Genomic DNA, 17,002 nt, shown 5'->3' on the forward strand with positions numbered 1-17,002 from the left:
TATGTGGTTTTCAGTTTGTATAAAGTCCAGCGAGGTTCTTTGAAGGCCGTCGTGGTATCGGCTTGAGGGGGGATATAGACCGCTGTGGCTATTATTGATGAAAATTATCTCGGGAGATAGTACGGTTGGCATTTGATTGTGAGATGTTCTAGGTCGGGTGAACAGAAGGACTTGAGTTCCTGTATGTTATCATAGTTATACCATAAGTCGTTATCATAAAACATATACCTCCACCCTTCTGCTTCCCAAATAGATGTTTTGTCCTGTCGGCGCGATGTACTGAGAACCCAACTGGCTTTGATAGCCAGGTTTATGCAGTCCTATACCACTGAAAGCCTTAGTCGGTGGAGTTGAGCTGAAAATATACTGGTCATACAAGAGTAATAATATACTGCTCAAAAAAATAAAGGGAACACTTAAACAACACAATGTAACTCCAAGTCAATCACACTTCTGTGAAATCAAACTGTCCACTTAGGAAGCAACACTGATTGACAATAAATTTCACATGCTGTTGCCCTTGTGAGACCATATGCTGGTGCGGTTGGCCCTGGGTTCCTCCTAATGCAAGACAATGCTAGACCTCATGTGGCTGGAGTGTGTCAGCAGTTCCTGCAAGAGGAAGGCATTGATGCCATGGACTGGCCCGCCCGTTCCCCAGACCTGAATCCAATTGAGCACATCTGGGACATCATGTCTCGCTCCATCCACCAACGCAAAAGTTGCACCACAGACTGTCCAGGAGTTGGCGGATGCTTTAGTCCAGGTCTGGGAGGAGATCCCTCAGGAGACCATCGGCCACCTCATCAGGAGCATGCCCAGGCGTTGTAGGGAGGTCATACAGGCACGTGGAGGCCACACACACTACTGAGCCTCATTTTTACTTGTTTTAAGGACATTACATCAAAGTTGGATCAGCCTGTAGTGTGGTTTTCCACTTTAATTTTGAGTGTGACTCCAAATCCAGACCTCCATGGGTTGATAAATTGGATTTCCATTGATTATTTTTGTGTGATTTTGTTGTCAGCACATTCAACTATGTAAAGAAAAAAGTATTTAATAAGATTATTTCTTTCATTCAGATCTAGGATGTGTTGTTTAAGTGTTCCCTTTATTTTTTTGAGCAGTGTATAAGCAATGGAGTAATGGCACTGTCGTAGCCAGCAAAAGCACTCTCCTAACCTTCCCAATGCATTGCAGCATGGTCCTTTGTAGCTCAGTTGGTAAAGCATTGTGCTTGTAACAGCAGGGTAGTGGGTTTGATTCCCGCGACCACCCATATGTAAAATGCACGCATGACTGTAGATTTATTTGGATAAAAGTGGCTGCTAAATGACATTTGTTGTTATATTATAGCGCACCGACAAATGGCTCTTTCACTGGTTTGAACATACAATAACACTTTTTTATAGAGTGACTGAAAGCATGAGTCAGATTGAGATAGGTTGACATTGCTAGAGCTGTGAATATGATATGAATTATAAAGTGTGTACTGCTTCTATACAATGTGTATGTGAAAATACCATCTGTCTACTTTCAGATCAACCAGAAGTGAAGATCGTTCAGGCGTTCCCTGAAGGTTTAACGAGAGAGGGAGAGAATCTAGAGCTGACGTGCATAGCAAAAGGCAAACCACAGTGAGTATCCATCCATCCACACATATAATTTAATACTAGTTAACAGTACAGCATTCCACTCTGTCCTTAAAAATGCCAACATAGACAGCTACATGACACTTCCAGGCTTCCTATATCCCTTTTCTGCCAGCCAAAGGACTCCCCTAACCTTCCCAATGCATTGTAGCATTTATATGTTACCAATTGCTAGTGTGTTTTGTGTAAAAGGCATCATTAGGAGGAACCTGCCAATGGCTCTCCCACGCTGATCTGAGTTCAGACCTTTAGAGTGAGATTTGGTCTATTGACGGGCATCGTGCAGGGTCTTTCTGATGTGGTTGGTTTTTGTGTCATCCAGGCCCCATCAGATCAGCTGGCTCAGAGTGGATGATGATGTGCCATCTCACACCGTGATCACCGGCTCTGACCTCTTCATCGAAAACCTCAACAAGTCGTACAACGGCACGTACCGCTGTGTTGCCTCCAACACCGTGGGAGATGCCTACGATGACTATATCCTCTTTGTATACGGTAGGTACTGTCATGGCTACTGTCGCCTGTAGTTTGTTTTGCGATTCTATCTATATTTGGAGATGAGTCCAGGCCAGGTGGTCTGTATTGCTGATACAGGATGTGTCGAGTAGGCAATCATGGCCACTCACTAGAATTTGCTAAATTTTCCATTGAAACTTCTCATGTGTCAGTTCACTGATTACAGGTTTCTCTGGGTGAATCTGTCACAGAAACCATGTCACTGACATAGTAACAGATGGCTCTGACTTAATGATTTATTCTGACTGACACCTCACAGACTATCCTCAATCTAACTTGTAGCTTACGTATGAATCTCTGACTTAGGTTACTATGGCACTTATAGCAATGCCACTCTGAGATTGTATTTCTGTAAGTGCTCTTAGGCAGATGGTGACATTTGTTTGTCCCTCTTAGTCCTCTAGTGATCATCTCCAGAACAAAAGCATGGAACGTGCTATTAAGTAACAGTCCAGGCCTATCCAGGGTTTCATCCTATGACTGAAGTCATAATTGGCGCCCCATCCACTCTCATCCATTAGAGGCATGATTCACTTTCCCTCTGTAATGTAACTGTCATACAGTTACTGTATCTACAGGAAGAGGTTTGAGGTTTGTGAAGCAGGCTGTAGTCTTGCTTCCATATGGATCCTTTGTTTGGAATATGATTACTTTTGGCTTTGAACAACACACATCATCCATTTCCAAATAGATTTAGCTTCATAAAGGAGCTTGTGAGAAATGAAAACTGCCAGAACAGGAAACATTTTCCATACACACCATCTTTTGATTTATGTTGTTTTGTCTTTTACTTTCATACTTGTTTTGGCACATTGGTTTGATTGGGAATGTGAGCTGACTATTTGTTTTGGAGATATACCCCTCTCCCATGCATAATCAAGTTCTATAGTAGGCGTCTCTTCATATATGCCCTCCTCACGTCTCCATATTGCATTTTCCTACATTTCTTTGAAGGAACAACCTGCTCCCTACTCAACAGAGATAAACTAGACAAACAGCTATACACTAAAAAGACTCGTGAATGAATTTCCATGGTGAAAATGTGTGTTTGCCGGTGCAGCAAACATGCTAGCATGTGTGAGCTGTACATGTTTTGTAGTAGAATTATCTATTTGTATGCCTTTGGCACAATGAAATATCCCATCTTACAGAAATAGCTTCCCACCACAAGTCTTTTTCAGTCTTTTACCACCTCAACATTAGAGACAGCATATCTCTGGTGTTATCAGTACAGTCTCTATTCTTTTAGTTAGAGCATTAATGAGACACTGGAGATTTGTGAAAGGTGTTGATAACACTTTGAGTAATTATGTTTGAGATTCCCAGTTCTGTTATTCCACAGAATTAGATGCTAGACAAAAGAAGCCATGTTGTTGGTCCATAAGAGGATTGTTTTCCCTGACTAATCATACTAGTTACTGTACACTAGCATAATGAGTGTGTCTTTCTGAACATGGTTCCATCTAGGGGTAAGCATGATGAGAACCACAGATGTGTCAGCTTAGCAGGTGGGTCTATACGTGAAGAGACTGCTGGGTGGGTTTTCCTGTTTTCTACTTGTATTAGGCCCAGGAGGAGCCCATTAGTGTCTAGTGTTGGAATCCACAGCTGCTATCTCTTAGTATGTCCCTGATGTTCATTAATGTGGATCTGTCAGAGGACTGTGTGCAGTACCATGTCAAAGCTAGATGACCAGGAACCTAGCTAATGTAGTGCAACAGGAGAGTACAGTATGTGTACCAATGGTCTGTGCTATTCTAGATATATTAGATATTCATATGTGTGCTACTTTCTGAGAGTTGGAATATAGAGTATGCTACTCTCATCTTGCCTCTGCCTACCGCTGCACTAAAACACTTTATCCCTGACACTAGAAATGTTGTGTATACTCTGTGTACTCTCCTACAGTAAATAAAAAAGCATATAGTAAGTAACAAAGCATGTTTAGTTGTCAGTTGTATTCTGGTCTAAGGGTGAGAGAGAAGGTAGTTAGGCTGGTTTGCCTCCTCTGCTGGTTCTGGGTTGTTTTCAGTAGACTATGAGTGCTGGTCTGTGGTTGGTTGACGTCCGGTGTAGGAGTAAACTGGTCCAAAGCAACTAGGCTCCCAGCTACTGTAGGCTCCCACCAAACTCCGTTCACTGTACAAAGCTGACCTGGTGCTATAACTCACACATACTGGCTGTTGGCAGGAGAACAATTATGTATTTTGCTCAAGGGTTTGTTCTGCAGTTGACTCTCTGACCCAGAGATTTCCTACACGGCCATGAAGTCAAAGATTCCCATGCAGCCATCTGGGCGTCAAGCCCAGTCAGAAAGTATGCTCAAATATGGCTCTGTTGACCCTGACTTGGATGAAGCGCTGTTGTGAAAACAAACGTGTTGAATCACACGGATTCTGAACCATCACCCATCTCTGCACCATAGTACAGAATAACTAATGAAACATCAGGCTGCAAATTAATAACCAAGTCATACAGTCTCAAGAGAAAACATAGTTTAATGTGTTTTGAAAAATGCATCTGAGGACATTGTTGTACTGTATTACTTTATGGAATATTTGTTTGAGTCAGAAATCTCCATTGCTATGTTATGAAGACAATGTGCATATAAAACAATGTATTCAGAATTGCTAACAAGCTGAAGAAAAATAAAGTTTTTTGGCTGCCAGGTTTAAGAGGGCATAGCTAAACAATTTCTCCCGCATTGTTTCAGTTTATGCTTAGAATTTCTCATATCAAATGTTCTTACAAATAGAAATGTACCCTGAAAATATGGCACCTCCAAATACATTCATATTTCAGCTCTCATAATGTGGAGCCAAGAGTAATCCAGCCTGCAAATTGCCCATGGAGAATACTTGTTTGCTAGACTATTATATGTGCCATATCCCATCCAGGCCTTTGTGGCAGCCTCTTATCCCTGGCCTGCATGCCCAATTTCCCAGACTCTGACATTTCAGCTATCAGACCGCCTTCGGTCACAGGGAAAGAAGAAATCCCCTATAAATATTGTTTGCGGAGAATCTGTTCCTGATATCCCCTCACCTCTCCCCCCTGCCCCCTCCTCCCCCAGAAGCGACATTATGCCACCATTGATGTTTTATCATTAGTTTGGAAGTGTGTGGTCCCCTACTGTGGGCTTCTGATGGGCACAGACAGTAAAGGCATGAAGACAGCCAGACAAATTTCTCCCGCTGTGACTTGTCTCCAGCAAGGGGCCGGCACTATCTCTCTGTGCCAGAAACAGGAAGATATTCCTAGTGGCAGGGAAGCTTTTCAGTCTCTTAGCACCGCTGCATACCTGTATTGGCCTCCATTTTGTAATTCTCATTATTTTGTTTGTGGTGTTATGAAAGGCCTTGTCAGTACACTATCAGTCTGTTGTTGTTGCAAGAGGTGCAGAAGAACTACAGGGGAGTGCACCAGAGTTGCTTAATGCACTGCTTAACTTAATTACTGGAAATAATCCCTTAATATGTTAATTTCTAACTTCCCAACTACCCATTGAATGTTTATGAACAATATCGGGCACATTAAGTTCGTTTTTCAAACTACAGTATGAGAATACAAAATAGTAAATTAGATGTGTTCATTCCAACCTTTTGGCCTATTGTTAATGAGTAGAGGTTTAAGTAAGATTGGAATGACCTGATATCAAACACTGTGCATTGTCAAAGCTCTGATATTGCATTCACTATCACCAGACAGTAGAAAAGACACCAATGGTGCGTTGACACAGGTTACAGATGAAGAATGCAATATGGGAAAAGCAACATCCTTCCTGTGGGAAAAACAGCCATCTTACTGAGACCATACAGAACCTAAATCATTATCTCGCTCTATAGTAATACTACAGTAGTTACTGAGAGATTTGATACTTTCCCAATTCTGCTACAGTACTTCCATACTTGCATGACCCCATCCTTAATGGCTTCTCACACTTTCTTTATTTCTTATACATTTCTTCTTGATTTTGTATGTTTTCCATCTAGATGCTCCTACCACGATCCCCACACCCACCACCTTGAACCTAGACAACACCCAAGGTACTGTATGTCCCCACTTTGTTCATTCTCACCCCTCGCCTGTGTGTACACGTGTGCATGCTTGCTTGTGAGTGTGTTTGCAGTAGTGTAGTACAGTGAGAAAGAGAGAGTGGGTGAGAGAGTTTGGGAGAGAGACAGAGAGAGGTTGAGACAGCGGGCGGGCAGTTTTAATCAGATTGTTCTACTGATAGGTGCCATAGCGGACGCCCTGCGCTGTGCTTTCAGTGACACCTGTCACAGCCCTTTCCTGTCACGTTTGATCTGTGAGGATGGAGGAGACATGTCAGTCGCTCGGCACTCTGCTATCTTATCAGCATCGCCATGCAGCCATATCTCAACCTGCCCACACTCACATCACAGTCACATTACAATGCCCTTTACATCTCCCCCATCAAATCACAATCACATCCATCTTTGTAGGCCTGGAAACACTGACTGATTTGTTTTCTCTTTGACTTATGATATGGATGAAGGACAGTTTATTTACAGTGTCAGCTGGCCCACCTCTGTACATACGGTTTAGTGTTGGATCTTCTACGGTACTATATGTAGTTCTTATTCTTTTCACTTTTGTGGAGGAAGAAGTGTGTTGACTATTGGGAAGACTTCTTTGTGTATAATATGGTTGTTCAAATAAACTGAAAAACAAAACAAAAATCTGTCTCTCCTCCATTCTAGATAGTTCAGGTTTGTTCATATACAGACACATGGAGACCATTTATTAGGAATGCCAAATTCATTCATCAGTGAGAGAAAGTCCATTTAGAAGATAATACATTTCTGATAAACGGCAGTGAGAGAAATAGAATGGGAGTACTGGGATGGGCTGGAGCTTTTAAAATATCTATTAAAGCCTAATGTTGGCCAAAAGTACTTGGCAGCATCAGGAGGTGACATTTAGAGATAACTAAATATGGCATTTATATTGCAGAGTAACTGCAGCACTGACAACTGCCATTTAATTATATTCTCTGTTGTTTGCCAGCTAAACGCAGACCTCGTAATTGATTTCTATCAATATTTGCAAGCAGAGTTCCCTCAAACGTTTGGATGAAATCCTGCACTATGGAAGTACTCCATAGGTACTGCTGTGATTCTCTACTAACACACAGGGGAGGGGCAAATGCACGTTCATAGCTGACAATGTACTTCCAGAGCTAACATGAAGTCATCCCAAGTCATTCAAAGCCAGCCCACCGAGATGTACCATACGTACATGTCCAATGGCATGTCACACCGCAGGCTCCTACAGAGGAGGAGGTGGTGGTGGTGGGTGGTGGTACAGTATGGCTCTTTGATTTCCACTCAGGCACTAGAGAAGTAATCAGGTCCCTTTCATGCTGGTGCTGGAAACCTCCAGAGGCCATTTTGTGTGTCTGAGTAGAGGGAGTAGAGAGCCTGAGTGTCTCATCAACTGCACAATCAGGTCTACAAGGTGAATGAGTGGTCTGGGACATGAAGAAGCTCTAGCTCCTATTTCTAAGGTTTTTTGAATAGTCCATTTGGAATATTTTACTCCACAGAAGAGGGGTGAACTTTTATATATAGGATCTCCTGTATCAATGACAATCCTACTATACTGTGTCCCGGTATTTCTACTTTTATACAGATGTAGGATCTTAATTTGATCACCCTGTTGCAGGACAACTTTCCTGCAATGCAGGACATTTTAATCCTGTAGTGTATTTGAAGTTTAAAAAGGCTTCTGAAGTTGGGAATTTCCACTTTGAAAGATATATTTTTTTCATTAATTATAACCTATATAATAATTCACATTTCCTCTTGCTGCAGGATTATTTTCCTGCTGTAGAAAACTGGCTCAAAAGATCCTACATGTGTACGTCTAATGTTCTATGATTGTCCTTGGACTAGGACAAAACTCTGAGGAGACTGTTGATCTCATATGGTCTCTACAGAGAATCAACAGATGACTCCTCCCATGGGCGTCAGCCAATTTACTGTGAAAATGCAATTCGTAAACAGGTGGTTGTTAAAATTGTGTGTTGTGTTTTTCATTGTAAACCAATTACTCTTCACACAGTTTAATGCATGCGGCAGCGGAGACGTTTTCATAACTCCTCAGTGATTTCCGAGAGACAGGACTAAAACGGGGGTTTGACATGATTTCTGCAGTGCATGCTGGTAGGATGTAATAGAGCTGTCTTGCTGTTTACTACTCTTCTGAATACTATGTCTCAGGGGCCTTGTTAACCTGGCATGCAATGCATCACATTGTGTTACTCTAAGCTGCAGAACTGCACCTTCTGTTGGCGTTTTACTTTGTTCAAGCACAAAACTTACATTCGCAACAGAGGGTAATGAGTGTCATTATCAGAATATTCTTGTAAACCTGAGGCCCATAGAGATTGAAATATCATGTAACGTACCATAGCTTTACATTGTACTTAGATAACTCTGTATTGGCCTTCATAGGAATTTCCTTTTAGGAACACGTCGAGGACAACTTGAGCTAGTTCCTCCCAGCCCTGAGCACCACACAGTGCGCTCCTGTGATGTGTGTGAATGGTGTTATCCAAATGAATGTGTAAACATACAGCTCTCAAGCTGCCATTTTCCATTGATCCACACAAGCAACCGTCCCTCCATGTGGCCTCTCCACTTCCCTTTTATAAGCTAAGGGAAACATTCTGTGGGGTTCCATTCTGAACAAGTTGTTTATGCACCATTTCCTCTTTGTGTGGCTCCTAGTTCATGTGGAATGTAGCTTTTCATTTCCACAGTGTAATGCTTTCATGCCCTGCTAGATTTTTCTCTCCTCTGATAAGTGTTTTATTTTTTCTCTCAATTTCCTTGGTGTAGCCTAGCAACAGGCGAGAGCGGCAGCGGTTCAAGGCCTAAATATGGTTTTGTGAGGAGGAGCAAATGCCATGGTAAAGCATGAAACCACAGTCGTTTGTACATCTCTATTGTAGAGCTGGCCAGCCCTCCACGTTTTGTATCTACTGCTCTATCTCAAAGAAAGAAAGAAAGAAAGAAAGAAAGAAAGAAAGAAAGAAAGAAAGAAAGAAAGAAAGAAAGAAAGAAAGAAGAAGGAAGGAAGGAAGGAAGGAAGGAAGGAAGGAAGGAAGGAAGGAAGGAAGGAAGGAAGGAAGGAAGGAAGGAAGGAAGGAAGGAAGGAAGGAAGGAAGGAAGGAAGGAAGGAAGGAAGGAAGGAAGGAAGGAAGGAAGGAAGGAAGGAAGGAAGGAAGGAAGAAAGAGGCAGCTTGGACAGTTCACATTGTCAAGCTTTTCAGCGTTCCTATATAAAATACTGTATGTAGGACTAAGGGGCTGAACTGTAGAGTTCAGCGAGAAATTAGTCACTATCAGTCTATGAAAGCGTTGTCATGGGTTTTATAAAATCTATTTTCAATGCTGTACTGTTAACTACACATACACCAATAGTTATTTAACCAAAGGTTATTGTAAAGTGCATTGAAAGTAGCTTTTAAAGCTGTGTTCACTTTTTTTAAGTAAAGAGGCTGAGAGTACAGGGGTTCCCAAACCTTCTTCCAATTCACAAATGTATGGGGAAGTTATTTTAAAATGATTTTTACTATTATAAAATGGCATACAAACAAGTACAGTGCCCATCCTAATTCATAAGTGCTGCCTCTCTGATTGGTTTGCTAACCTAATGCAATGCTCCAGGCACCATGGCTTATATGAGGGGCTGGCTTGAATAGATTTCAGGCAGCAATATCAAACAGAGTGGTTTCTGGTATTGTGCTGGCAGGCTGGTTTCTATTGGTGAGAGGGTAGTAGTCGTTCTGATTCTACAGCTCAGGGTTTATAAAGGCAGTCTGCGAAGGTGAAGCCCTCGCTCGTCAAACGTTCAGAGATGATCCCAGGGAGGGACATCATATCCAGGGTAATCTCCTGCTAACACCCTCCTTACCTCGCCTTGGCTGGAGAAAGTAGAGAGTATAGAAGAATCTGCACAGAAACACTTCTCACCATTCACAATGATCTCTATGGGAAACTCAAACCACTTGACAGGGCTCCTGTACATTATTCTGGTGAGCATGTTGAATAAATGAACTGTAAGAAGAAACAGGGTAAATGTTGAGAATCCTGTTCAATTGAATGAGATTGCCAGAGCCCGATTGTTTAACAACTGGTCCAGATGTACAGGCTCAGTGGCTGGAGGAGCACTAAGTCCTCCCCATGCAGGGTTCCCACAGTTCCACGTTCAGCTGCAGGCTCCATATTGTCTTAAAGGATATCATGTATACAGAGCCAAAGATAGGCCACTAGTCATGCTGCCTGCTACCACACAGAACTCTGTCAAGCCTGTGTTTGTATGATGCAAGGATGCTAGCCCACCACAGTATATCCACTATCAACCAGCTAAACTGATCCTACTCCAGGTAAGGACCTTTCATAAACAATAAATGAGTCAATCTGAGTTTAGCTGGCACTAAGAATAAGGAATGAATGAAACTCTTGACCTCGACTTTTCTCTCCCCTGCTTTGTTTTGTGAGGCAATTTGTTTGTCAATGACTAAAGCTGAAATGTATTGGAGTGAAACTAGAGAAAGTATGCTGTCTTACTGTAAGTGCACATTGATACTTTCACTGTTTGTATTCATGTGTTCTCAAATGTTTCATTGCTGTCTTATGGAGTGGTTTGGCTTCTTCATCTTCCAAAAGTATGTGGGCGGTGTCTTCAAGCTGTGCATGTAATCTTCAGCACAAACAAACATTAGCAAATGTTCTACAAAATATCAAACTGTCTTTACTGTCACAACAATGTGTAACAAGATTATAAACAGTAATACATGCTAGTTTGAGAAAAGAATTGTTAACAGTATCTTACGAGCTAAGTCCTATCTGTTAGATAATACAGCCATGTTGAGTGTTGCCAACCACACCAAGGTGAGGCTAAATGGTGTCACTAAATAGTGTTGCCTATGTCAGTGAGTTAATGGGCTACAGTGGAAGTGAGAAGTCTTCCACGTTCTGATGTTGAAACAGTACAGTGTCTAACTTTGGCACTCCTAGTTGTGCTGCTGAAGCACTGCCAAAGATAGCTCTGCAGACAGACAGACAGACAGACAGACAGACAGACAGACAGACAGACAGACAGACAGACAGACAGACAGACAGACAGACAGACAGACAGACAGACAGACAGACAGACAGACAGACAGACAGACAGACAGTGACTTTATTATGCTGATTCTCCTGGTGCTGAGACAGAAGCAAGAAGACATGAATGATTCAGCTGTTCACGGCTTTGACTGAGTGACTCCTCCAAATACATACACCCACTTGGTCTAGCACCTTAGAAATTAGATGGCACCTTATGGTAATGTATGCATTTAGGACTGAAGTAAAGTCATACTAGTGTATTATGAAATATACTGTAAATGAAAGAGAGGTGATCAGTAGTTGCAATAGGTCGGTTTCACTGCATAGTGATTAACAATGAATTAAAACCTGTTGAGGACAGACGTTCAGCTAGTGGAACGCCTAGCCAACATCCAATGGAACAGCAGGGCGCGAAATACAAAACATCAAAAATCTAATAATTTCAATTTCTCAAACATACGACTATTTTACACCATTTTAAAGATACACTTCTCCTTAATGTAAGTACATTGTCCGATTTCAAAAAGGCTTTACAGCGAAAGCAAAACATTATATTATGTTAGGACAGTACATAGACAAACAATAACCACACAGCCATTTTCCAAGCAAGGAGACGTGTCACAAAAACCCAAAATACAGCTAAAATGAAGCACTAACCTTTGACGATCTTCATCAGATTTTATTTATTTATTTCACCTTTATTTAACCAGGTAGGCAAGTTGAGAACAAGTTCTCATTTACAATTGCGACCTGGCCAAGATAAAGCAAAGCAGTTCGACAACATACAACAACACAGAGTTACACATGGAGTAAAACAAATATACAGTCAATAATACAGTAGAAAAATAAGTCTATGTACAATGTGAGCAAATGAGGTGAGATAAGGGAGGTAAAGGCAAAAAAAAAGTCCATGGTGGCAAAGTAAATACAATATAGCAAGTAAAACACTGGAATGGTAGATTTGTAGTAGAAGAAAGTGCAAAGTAGAAAAAGAGTTAATGGGGTGCAAAGGAGCAAAATAAAATAAATAAAATAAATAAATACAGTAGGGGAAGAGGTAGTTGTTTGGGCTAAATTATAGATGGGCTATATACAGGTGCAGTGATCTGGGAGCTGATCTGATAGCTGGTGCTTAAAGCTAGTGAGGGAGATAAGTGTTTCCAGTTTCAGAGATTTTTGTAGTTCGTTCCAGTCATTGGCAGCAGAGAACTGGAAAGAGAGACGGCCACAGGAGGAATTGGCTTTGGGGGTGACCAGAGAGATATACCTGCTGGAGCGCGTGCTACAGGTGGGTGCTGCTATGGTGACCAGTGAGCGGAGATAAGGGGGGACTTTACCTAGCAGGGTCTTGTAGATGACCTGGAGCCAGTGGGTTTGGCAACGATTATGAAGCGAAGGCCAGCCGACGAGAGCGTACAGGTCGCAGTGGTGGGTAGTATATGGGGCTTTGGTGACAAAACGGATGGCACTGTGATAGACTGCATCCAGTTTGTTGAGTAGGGTATTGGAGGCTATTTTGTAAATGACATCGCCAAAGTCGAGGATCGGTAGGATGGTCAGTTTTACGAGGGTATGTTCGGCAGCATGAGTGAAGGATGCTTTGTTGCGAAATAGGAAGCCAATTCTTGATTTAACTTTGGATTGGAGATGTTTGATGTGAGTCTGGAAGGAGAGTTTACAGTCTAACCAGACACCTAGGTATTTGTAGTTGTCCACATATTCTAAGTCAGAACCGTCCAGAGTTGTGATGCAGGACAGGCGGGCAGGTGCAGGCAGCGATCGGTTGAAGAGCATGCATTTAGTTTTACTTGTATTTAGGAGCAGTTGGAGGCCACGGAAGGAGAGTTGTATGGCATTGAAGCTCGTCTGGAGGGTTGTTAACCTGTTGGGGGTAGGGGGCAGTATTGACACGGCCGGATAAAAAACGTACCCGATTTAATCTGGTTACTACTCCTGCCCAGTAACTAGAATATGCATATAATTATTGGCTTTGGATAGAAAACACCCTAAAGTTTCTAAAACTGTTTGAATGGTGTCTGTGAGTATAACAGAACTCATATGGCAGGCCAAAACCTGAGAGGATTCTATATGGGAAGTGGCCTGTCTGACAAGTTGTTCTTCATCTTGGCTCTTTTTATTGAAGACTGAGGATCTTTGCTCTAACGTGACACTTCCTACGGCTCCCATAGGCTCTCAGAGCCCGGGAAAAAGCTGAACGATATCGAGGCAGCCTCTGGCTGAAACACATTATCGCTTTTGGCAAGTGGCCGATCAGAGTACTATGGGCTTAGGCGCGTGCCCGAGTCGACCCCATGCTTTATTTTCTTTCGTCTGTTTACCTAAATGCAGATTCCCGGTCGGAATATTATCGCTTTTTCATGAGAAAAATGGCATAAAAATGGATTTTAAACAGCGGTTGACATGCTTCGAAGTACGGTAATGGAATATTTAGAATTTTTTTGTCACGAAATGCGCCATGCTCGTAACCCTTATTTACCCTTTCGGATAGTGTCTTGAACGCACAAACAAAACGCCGCTATTTGGATATAACTATGGATTATTTGGGACCAAATCAACATTTGTTATTGAAGTAGAAGTCCTGGGAGTGCATTCTGACGAAGAACACCAAAGGTAATAACATTTTTCTTATAGTAAATCTGACTTTGGTGAGTGCTAAACTTGCTGGGTGTCTAAATAGCTAGCCCTGGGCTATCTACTTAGAATATTGCAAAATGTGCTTTCACCGAAAAGCTATTTTAAAATCGGACATATCGAGTGCATAGAGGAGTTCTGTATCTATAATTCTTAAAATAATTGTTATGCTTTTTGTGAACGTTTATCGTGAGTAATTTAGTAAATTCACCGGAAGTTTGCGGGGGGTATGCTAGTTCTGAACGTCACATGCTAATGTAAAAAGCTGGTTTTTGATATAAATATGAACTTGATTGAACAAAACATGCATGTATTGTATAACATAATGTCCTAGGTGTGTCATCTGATGAAGATCATCAAAGGTTAGTGCTGCATTTAGCTGTCTTCTGGGTTTTTGTGACATTATATGCTAGCTTGAAAAATGGGTGTCTGATTATTTCTGGCTGGGTACTCTGCTGACATAATGTAATGTTTTGCTTTCGTTGTAAAGCCTTTTTGAAATCGGACAGTGTGGTTAGATTAACGAGAGTCTTGTCTTTAAAATGGTGTAAAATAGTCATATGTTTGAGAAATTGAAGTAATAGCATTTCTAAGGTATTTGAATAACGCGCCACAGGATTCCACTGGCTGTTACGTAGGTGGGACGATTTCGTCCCGCTGGCCCTAGAGAAGTTAACAGTGTCCAAAGAAGGGCCAGAAGTATACAGAATGGTGTCGCCTGCGTAGAGGTGGATCAGAGACTCACCAGCAGCAAGAGCGACATCATTGATGCATACAGAGAAAAGAGTTGGCCCAAGAATTGAACCCTGTGCCACCCCCATAGAGACTGCCAGAGGTCCGGACAACAGGCCCTTCGATTTGACACACTGAACTCTATCAGAGAAGTAGTTGGTGAACCAGGCGATGCAATCATTAGAGAAAACAAGGCTAATGAGTCTGCCGATGAGGATGTGGTGATTGACAGAGTCGAAAGCTTTGGCCAGGTCAATGAAAACGGCAGCACAGTATTGTTTCTTATCGATGGCGGTTACGATATCGTTTAGGACCTTGAGCGTGGCTGAGGTGCACCCATGACCAGCTCTGAAACCAGATTGCATAGCGGAGAAGGTGCGGTGGGATTCGAAATGGTCGGTAATCTGTTTGTTGACTTGGCTTTTGAAGACCTTAGAAAGGCAGGGTAGGATGGATATAGGTCTATAGCAATTTGGGTCAAGAGATGACACTCATAGGACATCATGTTACACAATACATGTATGTTTTGTTCAATCAAGTTCATATTTATATCCAAAAACAGCATTTTACATCGGCGCGTGATGTTCAGAAAATGTATTCCCACCAAAACTGCCGGTGAATGAGCACATTCATTTACAGAAATACTCATCATAAACGTTGACAAAATATATAACAATTGTTTAAAGAATTATAGATACACTACTCCTTGATGCAACCGCTGTGTCAGATTTCAAAATAACTTTACGGAGAAAGCACATTGTTCAATATTCTGAGTACATAGCTCAACCATCAATGCAAGCTATACAGCTACCCGCCAAATTCTGGCATCAACAAAACTCTGAATTGGTGTTATAAATCATTCCTTACCTTTGCTGATCTTCGGCGGAATGCACTCCCAGGACTCCTACTTCCACAAGAAATGTTTGTTTTGTTCGAAATACTCCATATTTATGTCAAAATACCTCAGTTTTGTTCGTGCGTTCAGATCACTATCCAAAGGCATAAATCGAGACACGAAAAGTCAAAATGTTCCATTACCATTTGTAGAAACATGTCAAACGTTGTTTACAATCAATCTTTAGGGTATTTTTAACGTAAAAATGCGATAATATTCCAACCGGACAATAGCGTATTCATTCCAGGAGAAAAAGAAGGAACGGCGCGCTCGCGGGCTTGCGCATAACCAAGCCCTTTGTCCTCAGGCAGTCCACTCATTGACTGAGCTACTATTCTCTGCCCAGTAACAGGAGAAGGGTGAAAAAACGTTCTAAAGGCTGTTGACAGCCAATGGAAGCCTTAGGAAGTGCAACATGACCCCACAGACACTGTAGTTTCGATAGGGATTCAAAAGAAGAACTACAATTCTCAGATTTCCCACTTTCTGGTTGGATTTTTCTCAGGTTTTTGCCTGCCATATGAGTTCTGTTATACTCACAGACATCAAACAGTTTTAGAAACTTCAGAGTGTTTTCTATCCAAACCTACTAATAATATGCATATTCTAGTTTCTGGGTCCGAGTAGTAGGCAGTTTAATTTGGGTACGTTTTTCATCCGGCCGTGAAAATACTGCCCCCTATCCTCAACAGGTTTTAATACACACTAACTGTCTGAGTCAATAGTGTTAGGGCCTGAATAAGAATGCACAAATGTGTGTTCATTCATTGTTCATCAAACATTATAGCATTTGTTGAACATTTAATGCAAACACCTAACACTTGTATATCATTAGCCTTTGAGGCTTAACGTTCAATTCTTATTTAATATGCAAATGAGTTTTGGCTCAGATTAGCAGATTGGTTCCCTTTGTAATGGGTGTGCTTTGCTTCCTTGATTTATCAACAAAAAATAAATGATATTTATATGTGGAGAAAATGAGCCACTGGCTCCATTCTAGTCTGTACAATAGTCCGTTCTAATTGGTCTCCAGGGGTATATGGGTTTTACTGTGCCAGGATGGGGATGTTCAAAGAGTATCATACTAAATGAAGATGGTTTTCTCATATGGCCTGATTTTAACTTGAAATATGGATACTTAACTTTAAAACTTTTCTCAGCTCTTGAGGAACTGACGTTGTGATGTTAGAAGAGCATATTTGGGAATATTTGAGGTAAAAAAAGGAAAACAGGCACAGATAGATTCAATATTCCTCAAAACCCATGATGAACCCTTTCAACATTCTTAGGTTGACATGCACCGCAGTAGAATGTCTAACCAGAAGTGGTTTGTTAGTTTGTCTACCTGCTGACCCTGAAAAGGGTAACAATATTTGGCATTAGAAGTTCAGATAACTCAGTGCCTTGAATATTCT

At 41.6% G+C, this 17,002-nt stretch overlaps 1 protein-coding gene across 4 annotated transcripts in view; it reads left to right on the plus strand.

Annotated features, from left to right (window-relative positions):
- LOC106613023 (cell adhesion molecule 1) overlaps positions 1-17,002 on the plus strand; it is a 189,821-nt gene that overhangs the window by 163,238 nt on the left and 9,581 nt on the right. For 2 of the 4 annotated variants that reach the window (XM_014214866.3, XM_014214863.3), the window contains 3 exons: positions 1,541-1,637; positions 1,975-2,147; positions 6,161-6,214. In XM_014214866.3, the coding sequence (XP_014070341.1) occupies positions 1,541-1,637; positions 1,975-2,147; positions 6,161-6,214 (324 nt within the window). Of the gene's footprint in view, positions 1-1,540; positions 1,638-1,974; positions 2,148-6,160; positions 6,215-6,405; positions 6,837-17,002 lie in introns of those variants that run through there. The other 2 variants (XM_014214865.3, XM_014214867.3) reach the window with 2 other exon arrangements.

This window comes from Salmo salar, chromosome 09 (genome assembly GCF_965601325.2).
Source record: "Salmo salar chromosome 09, fSalSal1, whole genome shotgun sequence".
NCBI classification, from domain to species: Eukaryota; Metazoa; Chordata; class Actinopteri; order Salmoniformes; family Salmonidae; genus Salmo; species Salmo salar.